This window comes from Zeus faber (genome assembly GCF_960531495.2).
Source record: "Zeus faber genome assembly, chromosome: 5".
Taxonomy (NCBI): domain Eukaryota; kingdom Metazoa; phylum Chordata; class Actinopteri; order Zeiformes; family Zeidae; genus Zeus; species Zeus faber.
Window position 1 is genome coordinate 27,817,206 of NC_137192.1, and position 18,350 is coordinate 27,835,555.

Consider the following 18,350-nt stretch of genomic DNA (forward strand, 5'->3'; position numbering starts at 1 on the left):
TTGTTATCATTTAAAAATATATATATTAGAAAGGTATTCATTTAACACTTTCCTTGTGCACTGTCTTAATCCACATCCCTAACTTCACACACTTAAAACCTATCGATGGAAAAAAATGAATAATCATTTAAATGTTTTACATTTTGAGTCTTAGGCGCTTTCTTGGAATAAATGTGAAAGTGAAAATGTAATAGATTTGAACCAAAATGTATTTTTTCCATAATCTTTATTTTTTTTTTTAATTGCTTCGTAGGCATTCTTCGTGCTTTTAAAATACTTTTTAAATACAGTGCTGTGGTGGTCATTTAATATATTGTAAATAAAACACTGCGAAGAATCTCTGAGAATAAAGATGATGATCTTTATTTCAGTTTTGTTTTTTTAATACATACTTTTTTTTTTATACACATCAAACCCACTCGTTTGCATTCCCATCAGTCATTCAGAGCTATGGCACAGAAATGGAAGGTTTTAGAAAAGGTTTGAACAAAGGCATTTGAAAGTCGCTGCCGAGCCCCCGAGAGTCAAAAGGAAGTGGGCTCTGAGAACGACGCGCAGTAAAAAGAAACAAGAAAAAGAAACAAAAACATAAAAACACTTTGCCAAGAGTAAAACAAAAAGGTTGATGCTTTCCTAGAGGATCGCTATATTTTCCTTTCATTCCAAAGCGGTGTGCTGCAATTTCCTGGCGCGTTGATTCATTAAAAAAATTAAACGTTCTACTTTTCTTGCATTACATTCACAAAGATGATCTTTGGCGCTTTTAACACACTTTTCTTTTTGTAAGTAGTCATTTTCTTTTTTAAGAAAGAAAAAAAAAAAGATCCTTCCACCACAGTGTCTTTTTGGAGAGCTAACTGTTGAAATCAGACCCCACATACAGCAAATAATGAGAATGTTTTGTCACTTTGTAATTTAATAGTATCCCCATATCTAAAACACCAATACAATTCATCTCCGAATTTATTTTAGAAGAAAACGCATTTCATCGACACTCGGGTGGGGTTTAGGTTCCTACAGTGTCTGGATGTGGGGCGAGTGTCTTACAGTACACCACGGCCGTGAGCGCACTGTTTTTTTTGGGGGGGGGGGGGATGCCTCGGGCGGGCATGCGTCTCCCTCTCGAGAGAAATATGGCTTTACCAAAAGAAAGTAAATTGCACTCGCACAACGGTCTCGGGCGCGGAGTCAAGAAGCGGACCACATCCTCCACCATCCTTATATACGTTTTGTCTCCTTTTTTTAATATTTGTAAACTAAGTGGTGGCATGGACAGAAGCAGAGGAAGCTGTACACTAGTGTTTCAAAGGGCGTCCGACCTCGCTGGGCTGTGGAGAGTGGGTGGAGACCTGCGTACATGACGATTGCACGGAAATCCCGAGCCGTGGCCCCACGTCGCCATGGCAACGTCGCAGTAGCGACAGCGCTGCAGTGAGCGGATTAATTGTTGCCGACAATAAAAAAAATAGTAAAAGATATGTACGAACTGTCAGCTGCTGTAATGCACAGTCACAACCCCAGATGTCGCTTGACAAACCCCAAAACACTGACTGACAACCTGTAGAATATGAAAAAAAAAAAACAAAAAAAAAAAAACCACCACACACACAAATAAGATCTAACGCTTTCTCACACTGCTCCTTAAAATCCATCTTCCTCCCCAGTCCGTCCACCCTGTCTTGTTCATTTCGTCACTAGTTCTCTTCCCTTCAGTTATTCCCTTTGATTCGCACAAAGGAAACCAACCCAAAAACAGAATCCTCTGATTATGTGGCACGTACGAAACAAAGCAAATGAAGGGGTTGCATACAGTGTAAGGTTGGTGCTGGTGTGTGTCTGTGTGTATGTGTGTGTGTGTGTGTGTGTGTGTGTGTGAGCGAGCATGTGGTCTCGGTGTCGCTTGGTTCGTCCTACATCCTCTATACATTCTCCACCGTTTAGAAAAATAGATTTATTTTCGTCCAGACAGCGGCTCCCTCAGTAACGTTTCCTTGTGGCTGGGGAGGTGAATGAAACCCAATCTGAAACACAAAACAAATTCAGAAATAATTACATATATATTACATATTTTATACACACACATATATATATATATACCAGATATTCAACCAGATCCTGGTATCGATACTGTAAATGGGTGTTAACTGTTGCACAACATTATACACAATTGTACACTGTAAATAATAAACAAACACTCAGCTTAAATTTCAGTTATTTGTGGAATTTGTTCCTGCTTGTCACGTTGCTTTTATTGTCTAATGCCCTATTTCTATCTGGACATATCTGTGAAGTCCGATCAGATCGTATCTCTTAGATCCATTTGACGAAGCTACGGCCTTGAAAGCCTAAAAAAATAAGACAAAAACCAAATCCTTGGAGGCTTACCGGATGGTCTAGCTCTTTCCTCCCTTTTTCGCAGATGTCGGCACAACATCTGAGCTGAACTGACCAGAGCGCTGGTCGGTGGGAGAGGGCTCCTCTGCGTGGTGTTTCTGAAAATACCAAGGCCAAAAGTCAATGTAGAAATACAACAATAATAATAATAATAATAATAATAATAATAATAATAATAAATGATCGAATAGATTTGATACTTGATCCTGATCAGGGAAGAAATGAGCAGTTTAAGCGGATGCAGTGAAGATGACTGTGAAATACAGAATGAAGTGGGAGAGCTGGGGCAACAGCCTGATCAATTCAGCCCCGCTCGATGAATGCATGTATTGCATACATCTCCAAGAAATATTGACTTATTCATTTCTATAATTCAGCAAAAGCAGCGACCGCAAATGTACATGAAGCAGTGTGCCAGCACCAGTGCCAGTGGGTGACCCTCAATAGTGAACATTGTCTTTATTGAAGCGATGCGCTCGGTCGTAAGCACAACAGATGACATCAGTTGATCATGCAGCGGCTAATTCGCTTACTTTGATCTTTGACCTTGACTTGCTCTTGCCCTGCAACACAGTCAACACCTCGGGTTAGGGTGGACACCTGCAGGGCGGCCGCTAGAGGGGAGGGAACCTAGCGAGGTGGAACCCGGGGGACCGTTCGGTTCTGCACGTCTACAAAACCTCTGGTGTGGGAGGTCGTTCTCTTTAACCTTGACTTTACCAAACGGGGCGTCGGGAAATAAATCCTCATCTCGACAGACTTTGCGTTTACCTTTGACTTGTCAGCTTTGGGTTGGAACTCTGGGGCGTCTGGGAGCAGGGTGCTGGACAAGGATTCCAGGAGAGGCCCGGCCATCGGCTGCAAAATAAAGGATGTATTTCAAGTTTTTTTTCTGCATGTTTCGATTAGAAACCATATTTTCAGAGGTCACCCAACAATGAGATCTGGGATTTTGCACAACCTTTTCGATGAGCCTAAATCCAGTCCAGTGGAGGAAATGAGCTAACTCTCTAAATAAACATTACAGTTGCGATGTACTTTTGGCCGTTTCTAGCCGTTCTAGATGATCCACTTACAATCCAATGTTTCCAAACACTTCAAACAAATTCTGAGGATAATAAATGGACTGAAGCCAGGCTGAAAAAGGTAATGCTGAATCGGTAACCCTAAGGTGATGACTGGGTGTTCAGGACCGGACCGCTGCTACCTTCAGGGGCTCAGAGTCCAACACGGGAGGCTGCAGCACCGGAGCGGCTGCAGGGGTCGCAGCGGGTACGGACGGAGCCGGAGCCGGAGCCAGGGAGAAGCCACTCGACAGCACATCCAAGGCGGCGTCTTCACCCATGGGCTTCTACAGGAAGACGGAGCAGCTATTTGGACTGAACGTTCAGAATATGGTTCTGGCTTTGGACCCTTCTTTGTGCAAACAGCTGTCCTCTGCGTCCTGCGGCTGTGTGAGAACCTCACCTCCTTTGGCGCGAGTGCAGCCTTGGCCCTAGCCTCCGCCGCTGCCTTTGAAAGAAAATATGCATATTATTATTATTATTATTATTATTATTATTATTATTATCGGTTAACAACTTTGGTAGTAGTATATCCAGTACTCGTCATTAAATATTCCCGTAGTGTGTTTACCTTGAGGTCTTCTTCTGTGGGTCTGAACTCCGGTGGCAAGGAGTCGTCTCTGTCTCCCATCTTGATGAGTTTCTCTTCCACAATCTTTTTCTCCTACAACACACAGATATTGACAGATATCTGAGAGGAAACGAGGACAATAAAGCTAAACTCGCCGCCTTTTTTTATATCCACCCTCATGACACGGCGGCAGCTTGATACCTTGACAATATCCTTCACGGGCACGGGCTGGGGCTTGGGTACGGGGGTGATGTCCAACAGGGTGTCTGACAGGGCTTCCAGGGCATCGGTCGTTCCCGCCGACATCTGAGTGTGTATGCACAGGATGCGGGTTAGCAAACACACACACACACACACACACACACACACACACACACACACACACACACACACACACACACACACACACACACACACACACACACACACACACACACACACACACACACACACACAGAAAACAATAATAGGTAAAAGATTGTAGACAGTGCAGGTACTGTATGTAGCTATAAATGCTGCAGCTGTGTGTGTGTGTGTGTGTGTGTGTGTGTGTGTGTGTGTGTGTGTGTGTGTGTGTGTGTGTGTGTGTGTGTGTGTGTGTGTGTGTGTGTGTGTGTGTGTGTGTGTGCGTGTGCGTGTGCGTGTGTGCATGTGCGTGTGTGCATGTGCGTACCTGGCGTGAGGTTTCTGTGGGATGGCTGGCGGTAGACTGCACTGCAGGTGCAACAACGGGGGCAACAAAGTCTGCCGCCAAAGCATCGAGGGCAAAGTCTGCAGAGGGCTGCAGGAGGGCGGCAGAGTAGAAAAATAAAAAGGTCGGTGGGAATTCGAGTCAATAAAGCTTTGAACGCACAACCTTTTAATAACCGGTTCTGCAGATGTACCACTGCATTACCTGTGCAGGGGGCGCCAAAGGGGCGACCACAGGGGCCTGGACCAGAGGGGCCTGGACCACAGGGGCCTGGACCACAGGGGCCATGAAGTCTCCGGACAAGATGTCCAGAGCCTCGCACGTGTCCATGGTGGGCTGTGGGGGGGTAGACATTAAGTTTTGTTTGATTTATTTATTATTTATTTATTTGGTTTATATTTGTTGTTATTGTTGATTTTCAGGTTTTATCGAATATTACCAATTGTGTCTATGTTTGAGTATTTTTTAGGTTTGCCAATTACTTTCAATTTGAATTATTATTACGACATTTTGACTACACTACTTACTACATTATTACTATTTTATCTATCTATCTATCTATCTATCTATCTATCTATCTATCTATCTATCTATCTATTTATATGTGTCCAATATTGATGCCTAACTATTTTTCCAGTCACAGTGTGTGATGTGTTTTCTTCATATTTAAGTGTAGATCCCACCTCAGGTTTGGGAGCTGGAAGGTCTTTGAGCCGCTCCTCTGTGAACCTGTAGTCTGGGGGGAGGGTATCATCCCTCTCCCCCACCCGCACGCCCTCCTCTTCCTCCACTTTCCCCTCCTGCAGGGAGGAGAAGGTCAGCGTGGAAGACATTCCTAAAAATACAAACTGTCTGATCCTCGTCCTCGGAGCAATTTAAGAGCTGTGGGAATGTGACATGAATCAATTCGTCCTGCACATATTAACACACTCATGTACGTGGATTCACATGAAGGTGTGCCTGAGGGCGCTAATGCACCCGGACATCCTTAAGCGTAAGTTCTGACCTCCAATGCAGAACTACAAAACTGTCTGTGATTGGTTCATTTTCATTGTTGGCAGTGTGTATCATGTAGATAATATTTATATGACCATCTGAATAATGTTTTTGTTGATGCATAGCGCAAATGTGATGACTATTTTGTATGTTTTGTGTGCTGTAATTTCACATTATACACAAGCCTCTTCCAAATAAGTGTCTAACAACACAGCATTACACAAACATAACTCATAACTCAAATCTCATCTCTATCAGTTATCAGAAGAAAAGTAATAAAAAACAGTGCATGGTGACAAAAAACATCCAGTTCAACATTCATTTCAAACGTCTACTTCTAAACTCAGCGCAAATATATTTGGTATATATTTTTGAATTTGAATTAACTGAGCCTTTCATGTTAACATTTTAAAGTGAATTGTAGGTTGTGAGGTCAACAACGGCTGGACCGCCGCGTGGTCGTCTCCCTACCGTAACAATGTCCTCGGGTCTGAGTTTGGGAGGCTCGGGCGCAGGTTCTGGGGCCCCCAGGGTGTCGCCGAGAGCACTGAGGGCGTCCAGAGACATGGAAGCACCCTGAGAGAGAGAGAGAGAGAGAGAGAGAGAGAGAGAAAGTTCACATCAGGGGGTGGTTCTCAACTGGTGGGTCCCGATCCAAAACGGGGCCGTCAGTCAATTTTGAGTGGACCGTGGGTGTATACATTAAATTTTTCTTTTTAAAAGAAAAATATATATAGGCACACGCACGCATGCGCATGCACACATATTTATTTATTTATTTTCTTTTGGGGTTTTTTCTACCAAATTGCTGATGCTGTGCTTTCATTTTGAAACACCATTTCCCACTTCGGCGTGTGGCCATGTTGACTTCATATCATGATCGTACCAAAGCTCAACATTGGGGATTCCAGCACTATCATGTTGTGAAATAAATGACAATTATAAAAAACTATTGGGTTCAAATCTTATATTTGGGGTTTAACTTAATGACTCAAATAAAATTGATGGGAATGTGGATCCTGAGGTGAACCACTGCTTTGAGACTCTTCCAGCAGCAGCATATAAACACCGTCGTGCTTACCTCATCAGTGATGGGCTTAACTTCTGCTCTCTTAGGGATGACAACATCAGCAGGGCTGGGCTTACCGAAATCACAAACAGCTATCTGTAAACACAGAGCAGACACACGGTTACACACACTGCAACAGACAGTGGTGGAAAAAAAAGAAAAAAGGTTTTGAAAGGCATTGAAATTCTATGGCAGCGAACGTTCAATGCAATTTGTACATGCATTCATAAAATAAATAAATATTACATTTCTACACTCAGTCCTATTCATCCGAGGAATAAGGGAATTGAATAATTTCTTTTTAAGAATGCCGCAATAGCTGTACCTCTGGTGCCTTGAAAACGGGGGCAAGAACCGGAGCCTGGACAGTGGAGGTTGTTGTTGGAAGCGCAAAATCTGCAGCAAGCGAGTCCAGAGCTGACAAGTCTTCTACTGTGGCCTGGGAGAGAGAGGAAGCGGTTGAAGGGGAGCAGCTGTCAGTTACAACAGGAGACAAAATAAAATAACAACCTCGCAGGATATACACCGCGCGGCCAAAAGTACGCGGAGCCGTGCAATCCCCCCGTAGACACAAAATGGCAGTGGAATTGTCCGCCGTGAAGAGTTGAGTGAAATGCCACCTTTCTAACAGGTCAGCCCAATAAACGTCTGCGCCACTCAAAATTAAGCTGCTGGACTGTTAAGAGTTGATGTTATGGTGACGTAAAAACACCTCGGAGCAACGAGGGCTCAGGAGTGCTGCCGCCCAGACTCACAGAACTGGACGAGTGGGTGCTGAAATGTACGGTGCCTAAAGATCTGAGGTCAGGAGTTCACTTCCTGAGCTCCACGCCACCTCCGGAAGCAACGTCAGCACAGTTTTTTGGAGCGGCCTGAAAGGGGTTTCCAACCTAAGATGAACCATGCCAAGCTTAGGCCGGAATGGTGTAAAGCCTGCAGCCACTGGAGTCTGGGACAGTGGAACTACATTGTCTGGAGTGATAAATCAAACCACCAACTGGCTGTCAGACAGAATTTTTTTTTTTTTTTTCATTCATTCAACCTTTATTTGAATTCTCAGGAATACAATTGAGGGTAGCCCTAATTTTCAATGATGCCAAGTTTACATTAGGCATCGATAAATAAATAAAAACAATAAAATACAGACAAAACACAGATCAAATCAATTAACACAGTTACAAATTGAGGCAGGGGGGTTTGAGATCATGGTTTTAAATTAGTCCAGAATTGATTTTTTGTGTGTGTTGATGATCATTCCAAGAAGCCTGGGCATTGAAAGGCACAAAAGGTCGACTGTCCGAGTTCACACCGTGCTCGCGGGACCTGAAGCGAAAGCCAGTCATCTGAGCGAGTTCAATAGGGTCTGTGGTTCCAACCCAGCATCATTGTGATCTACTGTAAGGTGGTCATTATCCGGCAATGCCCTTAAAGATAAACAGATACCAATGTTTATTACGCCTCTCTGTCAAAGAAGAACAACCCACTTCATCATATACTGTTTTCAATGTGACACCTCTTTCCCATTGCCAGAAGAAATGCTGTCTTCTCTGGTGCGTCGCGTTCAACGTCATGAGCAGGTCGGGAAAGGGGCGCGTCATGTTCAATTATGATTGGGAACAAAACAGTAGAGGAGACAGCAACCTAAACAAACTGCGGGGACAGGCTTGGGGCAGCGCTGAGCCCGGTGGAGAGCGTGGGCGTTCTCCGAGTAGACCTAGAGCCATCTTTCAAATCTGTTATCAGCTACCAACCTCCTGAAGATAACTGGATGCGTCGTTCAGCCAGTTGAGGTTCAAGTCTCCCATAATAATCAGCTCAACATTGGAATACTGAGAAAGTAGATCTGCTTTGTGTCACTGGGACCCAGATCAGCCGACGGGGGTCGATAGACCCCGACCACAACCACTGAGGCAGGCCCCAACTGAACCCTGAGTGCAATAAATTCAATACTATAACCACTCGGTTCTCTAAGGTTACATAGAGAGTTTGGAGCGGGATCAGGAATATTGATTTAAAGCTGTAGAGGGACTGCGATTATGTTTGAGGCAGTAGCAGTATGATTTGAAGAGTGAATGGAGTATCTAACAGTTTGAAGCAGTTCAAAATGAGTAGGAATGATCAGAGGAATGGTGTGATGTTCGACCTTGGAGGCTGTTAAAGGGCTCAGTTCATGTCCAAGCGACAGCCCAAACCTGGAGGGGGGGGCCGGTGAAGACAAACTGACAAACCGATATCTGACAAACTAGCTTGGACTGAACTGCTGTCAAACAGGGGGCAGAGAGGTGCCTGGGTGGGCTTGGGCTTGGGCTTGGGTGTGGCAGACACTAGGACAACTCCACCTACATGAATGTATGGCGCTGCCAGGTGAGCTGGAGGACGGATAATGCTCTGGGGGCTTTTTGGCCCCAACCCCATCAAACACCTTTGGGATGAATTTGAACCTTGACGTTCAGGCCCTCCCCACTGAGCTCAGTGGACTCAGGGGAAGCTAAGCCCTACAGCCATGTTCAGACATCTCATGGAAAGCTCTCCCAGAAGAGAGACAGCCATTACAGCAACAACGGCATATTTATAACCATGATAACGGAATGAGATGGTCGACGAGCAGGAGTCCACATAGTTTTGGCCATGAACACGTGAGAAGGGCTCTCCAGCGAGCAAGACGTGAATTTCAGGACAGGAACCAACCGAGGCGGATATTCACCTGAGCGGGCGGGGCCGAGGGGATGACGACAGGAGCCTGGACTTCAGGAGCTTGTGAGAAGGTCAGGAAGTCTTCGGACAAGAGGTCCAGAGCCTCTCCGGTGTCCATGGTGGGCTGTGGGGGGGGGGGGGGGGTTTCAGGTAAGCTTTTAAGGTTTGGTCTGCCGTGCTGCTATCCTTTGAAGGACGTCACCGCTCTCACCTCGGGTTTGAGGGCGGGCAGGTCTCCGCCCCCCGTAAACCTGTAGCCTGGAGGGAGCGTCTCCTCCCGCTCTCCCACGAGCACACCTTCCTCTTCTGTGAGCTTCCCCTCCTGTGGAGAGGACGAGGGTGAGCGTGGAAGAGGTTGCGCACAACACAAAACCCTCGAACCGCCTCAACGGAACGATTTCCACAATGGCGGTGGAACACTGACAGCTGCAGGAACCGTGTCCCTACCGAAACAATGTCCTCGGGTCGGAGTTTGGGGGGCTCAGGTGCAGGTTCTGGGGCCGCCAGGGTGTCGCCGAGAGCACTGAGGGCGTCCAGAGACATGGGATCACCCTGAGAGAGAGAGCAAGGTAGAGAGAGAGAGGGAGAGAGAGAGAGAGAGAGAGAGAGAGAGAGAGAGAGAGAGAGAGGGAGGGGGGGGAGAGAGACGGGGAGAGAGAGAGAGAGAGAGAGAGAGAGAGGGAGAGAGGGAGAGAGGGAGAGAGAGAGAGAGAGAGAGAGAGAGAGAGAGAGAGAGAGGGAGAAGGGGGGGGGAGCGAGAGCGAGAGGGAGAAAGTCAAGTTCAAGAACTCAAAAAGAATAAAGTCAAGAGGTTAAGACTAATGGTTCTCAACGGGTGGGTCCCGATCCAAAACTGGGCCGTGAGTCAATTTTGAGTGGACCGTGTATACATTCAATTTTTCTTTTTTAAAGAAAAATATATATAAGCACACATACACCTACATACACACGCACGCACGCACGCAACACACACACACACACACACACACACACACACACACACACACACACACACACACACACACACACACACACACACACACACACACACACACACACACGGACACATTTTTTTTTGATCTGCTTTAATCTCTCATGTATCTTGGGGAGCTGAACTCGATGTTACTTGCGGGACAGGACGGATGGGTGAGGCTGAATATTACACCTGAAGGGTAAAAAGCGTTCCTGCTTCTCACCTCATCCATCGTGAGCCGGGGGGCCTTCGGGGCGGCCGGCCCCGCCTTCAGAGAGAAGCCGCCGGCTGCTTTCTCCACCTTGGCTTTCTTATCGGCAGGTGCAGCGGGACACACGGCTGGCTTCTACGTTGAGAAGAGCGGTGTCGCCAAGAGGTGTCGGTTTGATGTGGAAAACAGTGATTACAAACGTGTGGTGCCATGATTTAGAGCGAGGACATAAGGTCCGGCCTCTGTGTACCTGAGGCTGAGAGGAGGGGAGTTGGGGTTTCACCACCTCCGCCTTCACCACAGCAGGACGAGCAGGACACACCGCTACAGCGGGAATTTCTGGTTTCTACAACGGTGAAAAGAGGACAATTTTGTTTTATCGGAGATTTGGCTCAAGCAAAAGAATGTATGTTTCATTAGAATTTGTAAAATTCTTTGCTCGTACAAATGTTCTTTTTGCTGGCCGTGGTGGCTGTGGCGTACCTGAGCTGGAGCCGAGGGAAGTGCGCCCGACAGAGAGAAGTCATCGGTGGCTTTCTCCATCTTGGCTTTCTTATCGGCGGGTGGAGCGGGACACACGGTCACAGAGGCCACAGCGGTGGATTCCAGTTTCTGGATCAGACATCAATGTACAGAGAAAGGGCTTCGTCGTCAGTTTCTGCTTAAAATCCCCCTAAACATTGAAATGTCTCCATTTGAATGCCACATTAGATGCATTGATGGTTTGAAAGAAATGAGAACTAGATGTGAGATAAGCACATATTGACAAGTTGATATGAGAACTTGTTGGTAAGCCTCCAAATTGTATCAAACAAATCTGTCAATTATATCAACAGAAGGTTGTTCCCCTTTTTGTTTCAACTCCACCCATATTTAGAAAACCATTATTTACTGTACCTTGAGAGGAGCGGGGGGAGGTGGTGCAAAGTTGGAAAAGCCTGCGGACAAGGCCTCAAGAGCATCCGCCTGGTCCATTTTCTAAACATGTCGGGGAGAAAACAATGTAAAACAATATTCAAATGTTTATGAAGATAGAAGATAAAATGTAAGGATAACGCCTCATCATTTCGATGACAATGTAGAAGTGTTCTTTTATACCGGAGATGCCAAAAGTGAGTACAAAGCACTGAGGAAGGCACTAGTTTGGTGTGTAATGTGTAATATTTTTAGTCAGTTGTTATTTTCATGAAGTTGCGACTTGCACAGAGACAGCAATAAACTCCACATAAACTCCAACCTCTTCTATCTTGGGCGCGGCCGGCACCGTTGAAGTCATGAAGCCGGCTGATAGAGACTCCAGGGCCTCATCAGTGCTCAATGGTTTCTGAGAAGAAAAAATAACTGATTTTATCACAACTGCAAATGACCAAAAAAGACAAAACTAACTGGTGGAGGTCTGTCGTCCCCCCCACCCCCACCCATGTGAGGTTTTTAAGAAAATTGTTCTTATCTCTTATCTTCTTCTTATTTTAAGATAAAGAAAATTTATTCTGCGTACATCCAGTAGGGGGCGTCTCACACCAGGATAAAGCAGATCTAACTCACACCAGACTGCATGAGGCCCAGGGAAAGTACAGACACACCCATTGCATTCCAATGGGCCACAATCGCAGCTAAACTCCCAGAAAAGAGACATTTTTATCAAACCACGTCTACTCTGACTTTTCTACAAAGTGATCCAAACCGACCCAAATGCAGATAAAACTCACACCGGAGGAGAAACGTTTCATGATGGAGACCCGGAGAAACTCCTTGCTAGGAGAGGAGGCAGTGGGGGAGGAGGCTGTGATGCAAATGTGGTGTGTTGAGTGTGAGTACTTAGCGCGTGTGCGCGCGTGCGTGCGTGTATGGGTGGATGGCTTTGAGCAATATGCACTCCTGTAGTGTCACAGCTGTGTGTTTTTCCTTGTGTACACACTCTATGTCAAGTCAGAAAGGTTTGGTTGGAACCAGAGAAAAAGAAGGTGGGTCCTCTTTTGTCTTTGCAGAACCAACACCCTGCGCTGCAATGCAACATTCCCTGCTCTAGAGGAGGATCACAGGGTCATAGCAATGGTATTTCTGCTGTGTGTGTGTGCGTGTGTGTGTGTGTGTGTGTGTGTGTGTGTGTGTGGTTGGTTACTGCAGTAGTGGAGGTTGTGATGACAGTGCGCTGCCTTTGTCAATGTTTTATTGATTTAATGCTTAACTTCATAACTTCATTTACCGGCACATCCTTTGGCTTGACATCTACCGGAGCCGGGGCCTGTAGGACACACACACACACACACACACACCTAGTTTAGGATCGTGACAAATACTGAAGATGTTTAGAAGTTTCAGAAAGTCGCAACAGGCAACATCCCATGTAATCCTGTGCAACGTTGCGTAGAGCGAGAGTGATGAGGACGAGACGTTGAGAGGAGAAAAACGCCGTTAACTGACCACATTTTCGAATCTGTATCCCGGAGGCAGTGTGGCGTCATTCTCTCCGGTCCGAACACCCACCGTGGATGTGATATCATGCTGTGGTACATGCACAACACACCATGGTCACACACCATATCCATGCGGGGGAGAGGCAAACAGATCACACTCATAGACACTGATGGAAACATGGACAGATACACAAATTTTCTGTTGTACCTCATGGATGACTGGTCCAGTGTACACAAGTGGAGGTGCAAGGGGTTCTGACGTCGGCAGAATGCTGGCTAAGGCGTCAAAGGGGTCCATAGCAGGCGCCTGCACATGCAACATATCTAAGCACTGTGAAGCATCACTCCTCCATGCTCCTCAAACCAAATCCACGAACCCTTACTGTGCGTATGTGACGACGGCACTTTACCTCTTTGGCAGGCTTGGCTTGTGGGGGGGTGGTCTCTACCTGTACCTGCGAAGCAGAGCAGCAGAGTCAAACCCGCAGACCTCAACTACATCTTCTGATGTCTTCGGATATTGTGTGCACAGACCCTTCGTCTGTGCACACAATATCCGAAGACTGTAGTCTGGAGAAACAGACGCTCTCCTTAAAACCTTTATACCCCCTCCACCTCCATGAAGATCGTCTACCTTGGTCTGGGCAGGCTTCGCTCCCTCCGTCTTCCCCTTCACAGACACGCCCCCGACGGCGGCAGCTCCCACTGCAGGCTTGGCCGCAGTGGCCGCATCGAGTTTAGCCGTGTCTTTGACTGTCGCCGTGGCCATGTTGGTTGAACTCTACAATCGGTATAATCGGTTTGAATCAATTCTAGACCTCAAAACAGAATTTGCCATGTTTCGAGGTCACGCAGTAGCTGTGAACTTCACAACAAGGAGAGTGAGAGTAACGGCCGCTTGGGAATCAAGAACTCAAGGCTCCAGGCTGATGAAAAGAGTGCACAGGATGATGTGGTGCAAAGAAAAGAGTCGGCGGCGCCCGCTTCACCGGGTGCTGGTGCAAAAACACGCGAGCGGATGTGGATACAACAGCTGGCCAGAAAAGACGGTCCCTCCTGCCCGAAAGAGCCGGCGTCAGAGCAGTGAAGAGAAGCCCAAAGCACTCCCACACTTTACAGGACAGCGCCGGGCAGAGTGCAGCTAAAGTGAAGCTGAAAGAGAGCGTCTGTCTGAGTGAAAGTGTGCAAAACACAGTAAGATCCACTCCCCGACAGGAAAAACGATGTAGCAGTGAAGACGGTGGCAGTGACCACAGGGAGGGTTAAGAGGTTTGGAAGTGTGTCAGGGAAGTGGAAAATGACAAAAAAATAAAAAATAACACTGTCCTTCATAAACAGAAATCTACCTTGGCTGAGTCTTTCAGAGCATCCTTAACCTTTGGCGCTGACGCAGTTGCCGTCAAGGTCGTGCTGGTGGCAGCAGCAGCTGCACAGGACGGAGGAGCGACCGCTGCGGTGCCTTTGACTTGGGAGACGGGCGTGGTCTACAAACAAGTAGCCAAACATGTAAAAGCATCACACCGTTACCCATCTGTGCAAAGACCTCCGACCGACCCATGAAACCACTGGCCATTCACAAAACCTCAGTGCGACTCAGCCTTCTCAGGTCTGACCCCCCACCCCTCAGAGGATTCATGAACGAGAACCAAGACCTTTTGTTCAACGGGAAGTGAGGGAGTGTGAAGATTTACCTTTGCGGTGGCTTTCGGGTCGACCCACGCCCCAGCGGGCGACATGTCAATAACAGTAGCACCGGCCACCGCCGTGTTAGGTGCAACATGTGCAGTCTACAAACCAAGCAGCGTGGTTAAAGGACATCACGACAATGTTATTCACAGAGTGACCAGACAGCGCACATACAGAAAGCTTGGTTTTGTTAGAGCGTTCGTCCCAAAGCACGTTGACATGACAACAGCTTGTTTGTTTTTGTAAACCGAGTCGTGCTTTCACCATTTAGCAAGTGATAAGTCAAGGTGTCACCACGACTGAGCAGAAGTAGAATCCACACCGAGAATGGAGAATGAAAAGGCTCTTTTTACAAGCAATGAGGTGAAGAGAGCATGTTACAGCTGAAGAAACCATAATGGAAAAGGTGGAAGGGGAGAGTGCAAAGAAATATCCCGTGACCAGCTCACATCCAAAGAGGTCAAAGGTTACTCATGTTATTGCAGCCAGAGCGGCCAGAGAGCCAGAAGCGCCACTCGACTCCTCGAAGGACTCGTAGAGTCAGTCTACCTCTGTTGTGACTTGAGATGCTTTTCCCGTTGTACCGATGGAAACGCCTCCTGACGCTTTGAGGCCACTCGCTGTGGCGCCGCCCCTTGCTGTGGCTCCACCTTCGGCTGTGGCGCTGCCACCTGATTTGACTCCGCCCCCTGCCGTGCTAACAGCCCCCGGTTTGGAGGCCATATCGGACGCTGACGATGCCTTCTGTAATGCATCGGCCGGTGAAAATATGACCTGAGGCCTCCGAAAACAGACAACACTATGTGATTTTATCGTTTATAATGATAACTATGATCACTATGATCTGATTTCCCACTCAGTGGAGTGTGTGCCTAGGATGGCATATTCACTGCCATCAGTTTGGGGGCATTCATTTCACAGATAAAAATACAGGCACAAACCTTCCCACAAATCTGTGATTATTATCAAATTACTAAGTATTCATGAGGTGGGAATAAGTAATTAATACCGCGGAGATTCAGGTGAAGAGGAAGGGGAAAAGGCCATTGTTTCAGACTGGCATTTAGAGGTGGATTACACCCCTCCCCCTCCTCCTGAGAAACAGGGTGTTACTGATTTTCAATGGAAGGAAAAGGAAGGTTTTCTTTTCCCCACGATTACGTTCAGAAAATGTGTCCCATCCTGTTTCTTCCCCCACACTGTTGGATTTTGTAGCGTTGAAAGTTAGGTAACAATGCTGACCACAGTCCTCTAAAGGGAAGAGGTCAGAGGTCATACTGCCTGAGGACTAGACTGAAGACAAACAGGAAAGTACATGTATAAGAGCAAGAGGACGAAGAAACAGACAGACAGACAGACAGACAGACAGACAGACAGACAGACAGACAGATAGATAGACAGATAGACAGATAGACAGATAGACGGATTGATAGATAAATCATACCTCAAACTCTGCAGGCTTTATGGTGGTGGCCTGCGCGGTCGGAGTGGGCGTGGTCTGGCCGGGCTGTGACTAGACGGCGAGAGGGAAAGAGCGAGAGTGAGTTTCTGTGTCATCCTGCAGTCCATCCTAATTATTTTCAGAGTCATTTCAACAATGCCCAATTGCCACACGTTGGCTGGGAAAGAGCAGAACACAAAAGGTTCCACGCTGCTTGTTTGTGGAATCAGAATCAGAATCAGAATCAGAAATACTTTAATAATCCCAGGGAAGACACACAATGCAGACCACGGTGAGATGTTTCTGATTTAATGGAGGAGACACAAATATATCAATGCCTCTGACAACAACCACGAAAAGGCTCCAACCAGCTGGTCATGTTTAGAAGCCCAACCTGTGAGTAAGTAGGTAGGATCAGGTATTTTATTATGTCTACTAGATAAGCAAACTGCCTAAATTGATCCTATATAATACTGTGGCTAATAGATAACCAAAATGCTGAATGTTCATCATCATCTCAATTGAATTTCATCTTGTTTAATATCACACGAGTTGTATTGAACTTGTAAAACTGATCATGTCGATACTTCTGTCCAGTCGCTGTAGCAGCCTTCCATTGTGTGCACTGAGGCTTTCGCATGCAGAACAAAGCTTAATGCCATCCAGCCATACTGCATGCATTATGGGCAACAATTCAGCTTCATAGACAATATTGGCCACTGAAGAGTCTGATGCTTAAAACCTGAAAAGTCCATAGAGATACTTATTTCCAAGGCCACAACAGTGGCCTCCGTGAGTGACGTCACTGCAGCAGTAAGAGAAACAGTGAAAATGAGACATGAAGCAACTGAGACTAGAGATTCAATTTAGACATTTGGCAACACACCCAGATAACTTCTTTGGCACTCCAAATCAACAATTTCAGATTCAAGAGTTATTTTTTTCTGAAAATTCCCTATTTGTTCTTATTATAAGACAAACAGTAACACCAGCAGTAGTTTGTGTCTGGACTTCTGGCTTTGAACCATGCCAGATGATTCAACACAAACCCTTTCTTTGAAAACATGTGTCATACACTGCATCACATAAACTGTGTTCTAAATGGCCGAACTGATCCTTGACACCAGAACCCCCTCCTTCGATTATCTTGAGAGCCGTTCATCTGATCGACTTCACAGTTTCAGGGTGTGTTGCTGGGGACCCAGGGATGTGTGGTGTCCAATTTGGACACACGTCATATTAATAAACTTTGAGCGAACAAGCGAACAGCGAGCCGCTCTGTGCAGCTGGGGCGCTTTGTGACATCATCCCATTCCACCAAGTGGGCGCTTTGTGACATCATCATCCAACGGGTTGTTCCGAACAGGCGTGTTTGGTGCCGTGATTTGTGATTTGGAGCGATTTGAAATGCATAGGAATAGAAATTAACGTTACTTAAGCCCGTTTCCAGACCTGCTCTTGAACCCCTCCTGCCTGACACGTGACATTTTTGGGAAGCCTGTTTTAGGTTGCTCGGTTTTTGTTGGTTTAAATTATAACTGGTTGCACTACTCAAACTAGCCTGACGCAACAATAACACCAATTTATACAAGTGTAAATTGTGTGTGTTTGTGCGTGTGTGTGTGTGTGTGCAAGGTGATAAGCAGAGCCCTGCCCAATCCATTCAGATGTTGTGAACAAAAGGACGGCGAGCCTCCACCCTCCCTCCACCCACACTTTCACATGAAATGCATTTTTTTGGTGCCATGACGTAGTCAGGGAACGTTCACTCCTGACACGGTGACTTCCTGTCTATCGGCATCCATCACAGGGTGAGGTGGTAAGGGACAGGTTCATTATTCCACCCTTATTAAAATGTTGGTTCCTATGATTTATAATTGTACCTTAAAAAAACGCTACTTTTTGCAATTGGCGTTGTGCACAAATAGTATTTGTAAACGCTTCACCCTCAGGGGGGGAGTTAGTCTCTTGCGTTAGTGCAGGCCTGAAAAATGGGATAAAATGCATGTTCTCAGATGTTCCTGCTGTTGTGGCATGACTTACCGGAAATAAAGGAATCTCTCTCTCTCTCTCTCTCTCTCTCTCTCTCTCTCTCTCTCCCCCCCCCCCCCCCCCCCCGATAACAAGGGCTGCTTTGGTATGG

At 46.4% G+C, this 18,350-nt stretch overlaps 1 protein-coding gene across 14 annotated transcripts in view; it reads right to left on the reverse strand.

Annotated features, from left to right (window-relative positions):
- Window positions 1-337: 337 nt before the first annotated feature.
- Window positions 338-18,350, reverse strand: part of cast (calpastatin) — a 37,180-nt gene continuing 19,167 nt past the window's right edge. For 4 of the 14 annotated variants that reach the window (XM_080000857.1, XM_080000848.1, XM_080000856.1 and 1 more), the window contains 30 exons: window positions 16,211-16,279; window positions 15,316-15,510; window positions 14,427-14,564; window positions 13,715-13,861; window positions 13,491-13,535; window positions 13,289-13,387; window positions 13,088-13,168; window positions 12,870-12,908; window positions 11,901-11,987; window positions 11,561-11,641; window positions 11,147-11,275; window positions 10,914-11,009; window positions 10,676-10,798; window positions 9,927-10,031; window positions 9,691-9,801; window positions 9,490-9,603; window positions 7,111-7,224; window positions 6,798-6,881; window positions 6,188-6,292; window positions 5,404-5,520; window positions 4,925-5,056; window positions 4,703-4,810; window positions 4,231-4,335; window positions 4,030-4,122; window positions 3,862-3,906; window positions 3,602-3,745; window positions 3,166-3,252; window positions 2,928-2,957; window positions 2,386-2,492; window positions 338-2,021 (listed from right to left, as the gene is read on the reverse strand). In XM_080000857.1, coding sequence (XP_079856983.1) covers window positions 2,394-2,492; window positions 2,928-2,957; window positions 3,166-3,252; window positions 3,602-3,745; window positions 3,862-3,906; window positions 4,030-4,122; window positions 4,231-4,335; window positions 4,703-4,810; window positions 4,925-5,056; window positions 5,404-5,520; window positions 6,188-6,292; window positions 6,798-6,881; window positions 7,111-7,224; window positions 9,490-9,603; window positions 9,691-9,801; window positions 9,927-10,031; window positions 10,676-10,798; window positions 10,914-11,009; window positions 11,147-11,275; window positions 11,561-11,641; window positions 11,901-11,987; window positions 12,870-12,908; window positions 13,088-13,168; window positions 13,289-13,387; window positions 13,491-13,535; window positions 13,715-13,861; window positions 14,427-14,564; window positions 15,316-15,510; window positions 16,211-16,279 — 2,922 coding nt within the window. In that variant the 3' untranslated portion in view covers window positions 338-2,021; window positions 2,386-2,393. The remainder of the gene's footprint in view (window positions 2,022-2,385; window positions 2,493-2,927; window positions 2,958-3,165; window positions 3,253-3,601; window positions 3,746-3,861; window positions 3,907-4,029; window positions 4,123-4,230; window positions 4,336-4,702; window positions 4,811-4,924; window positions 5,057-5,403; window positions 5,521-6,187; window positions 6,293-6,797; window positions 6,882-7,110; window positions 7,225-9,489; window positions 9,604-9,690; window positions 9,802-9,926; window positions 10,032-10,675; window positions 10,799-10,913; window positions 11,010-11,146; window positions 11,276-11,560; window positions 11,642-11,900; window positions 11,988-12,869; window positions 12,909-13,087; window positions 13,169-13,288; window positions 13,388-13,490; window positions 13,536-13,714; window positions 13,862-14,426; window positions 14,565-15,315; window positions 15,511-16,210; window positions 16,280-18,350) is intronic. The other 10 variants (XM_080000851.1, XM_080000853.1, XM_080000852.1 and 7 more) reach the window with 7 other exon arrangements.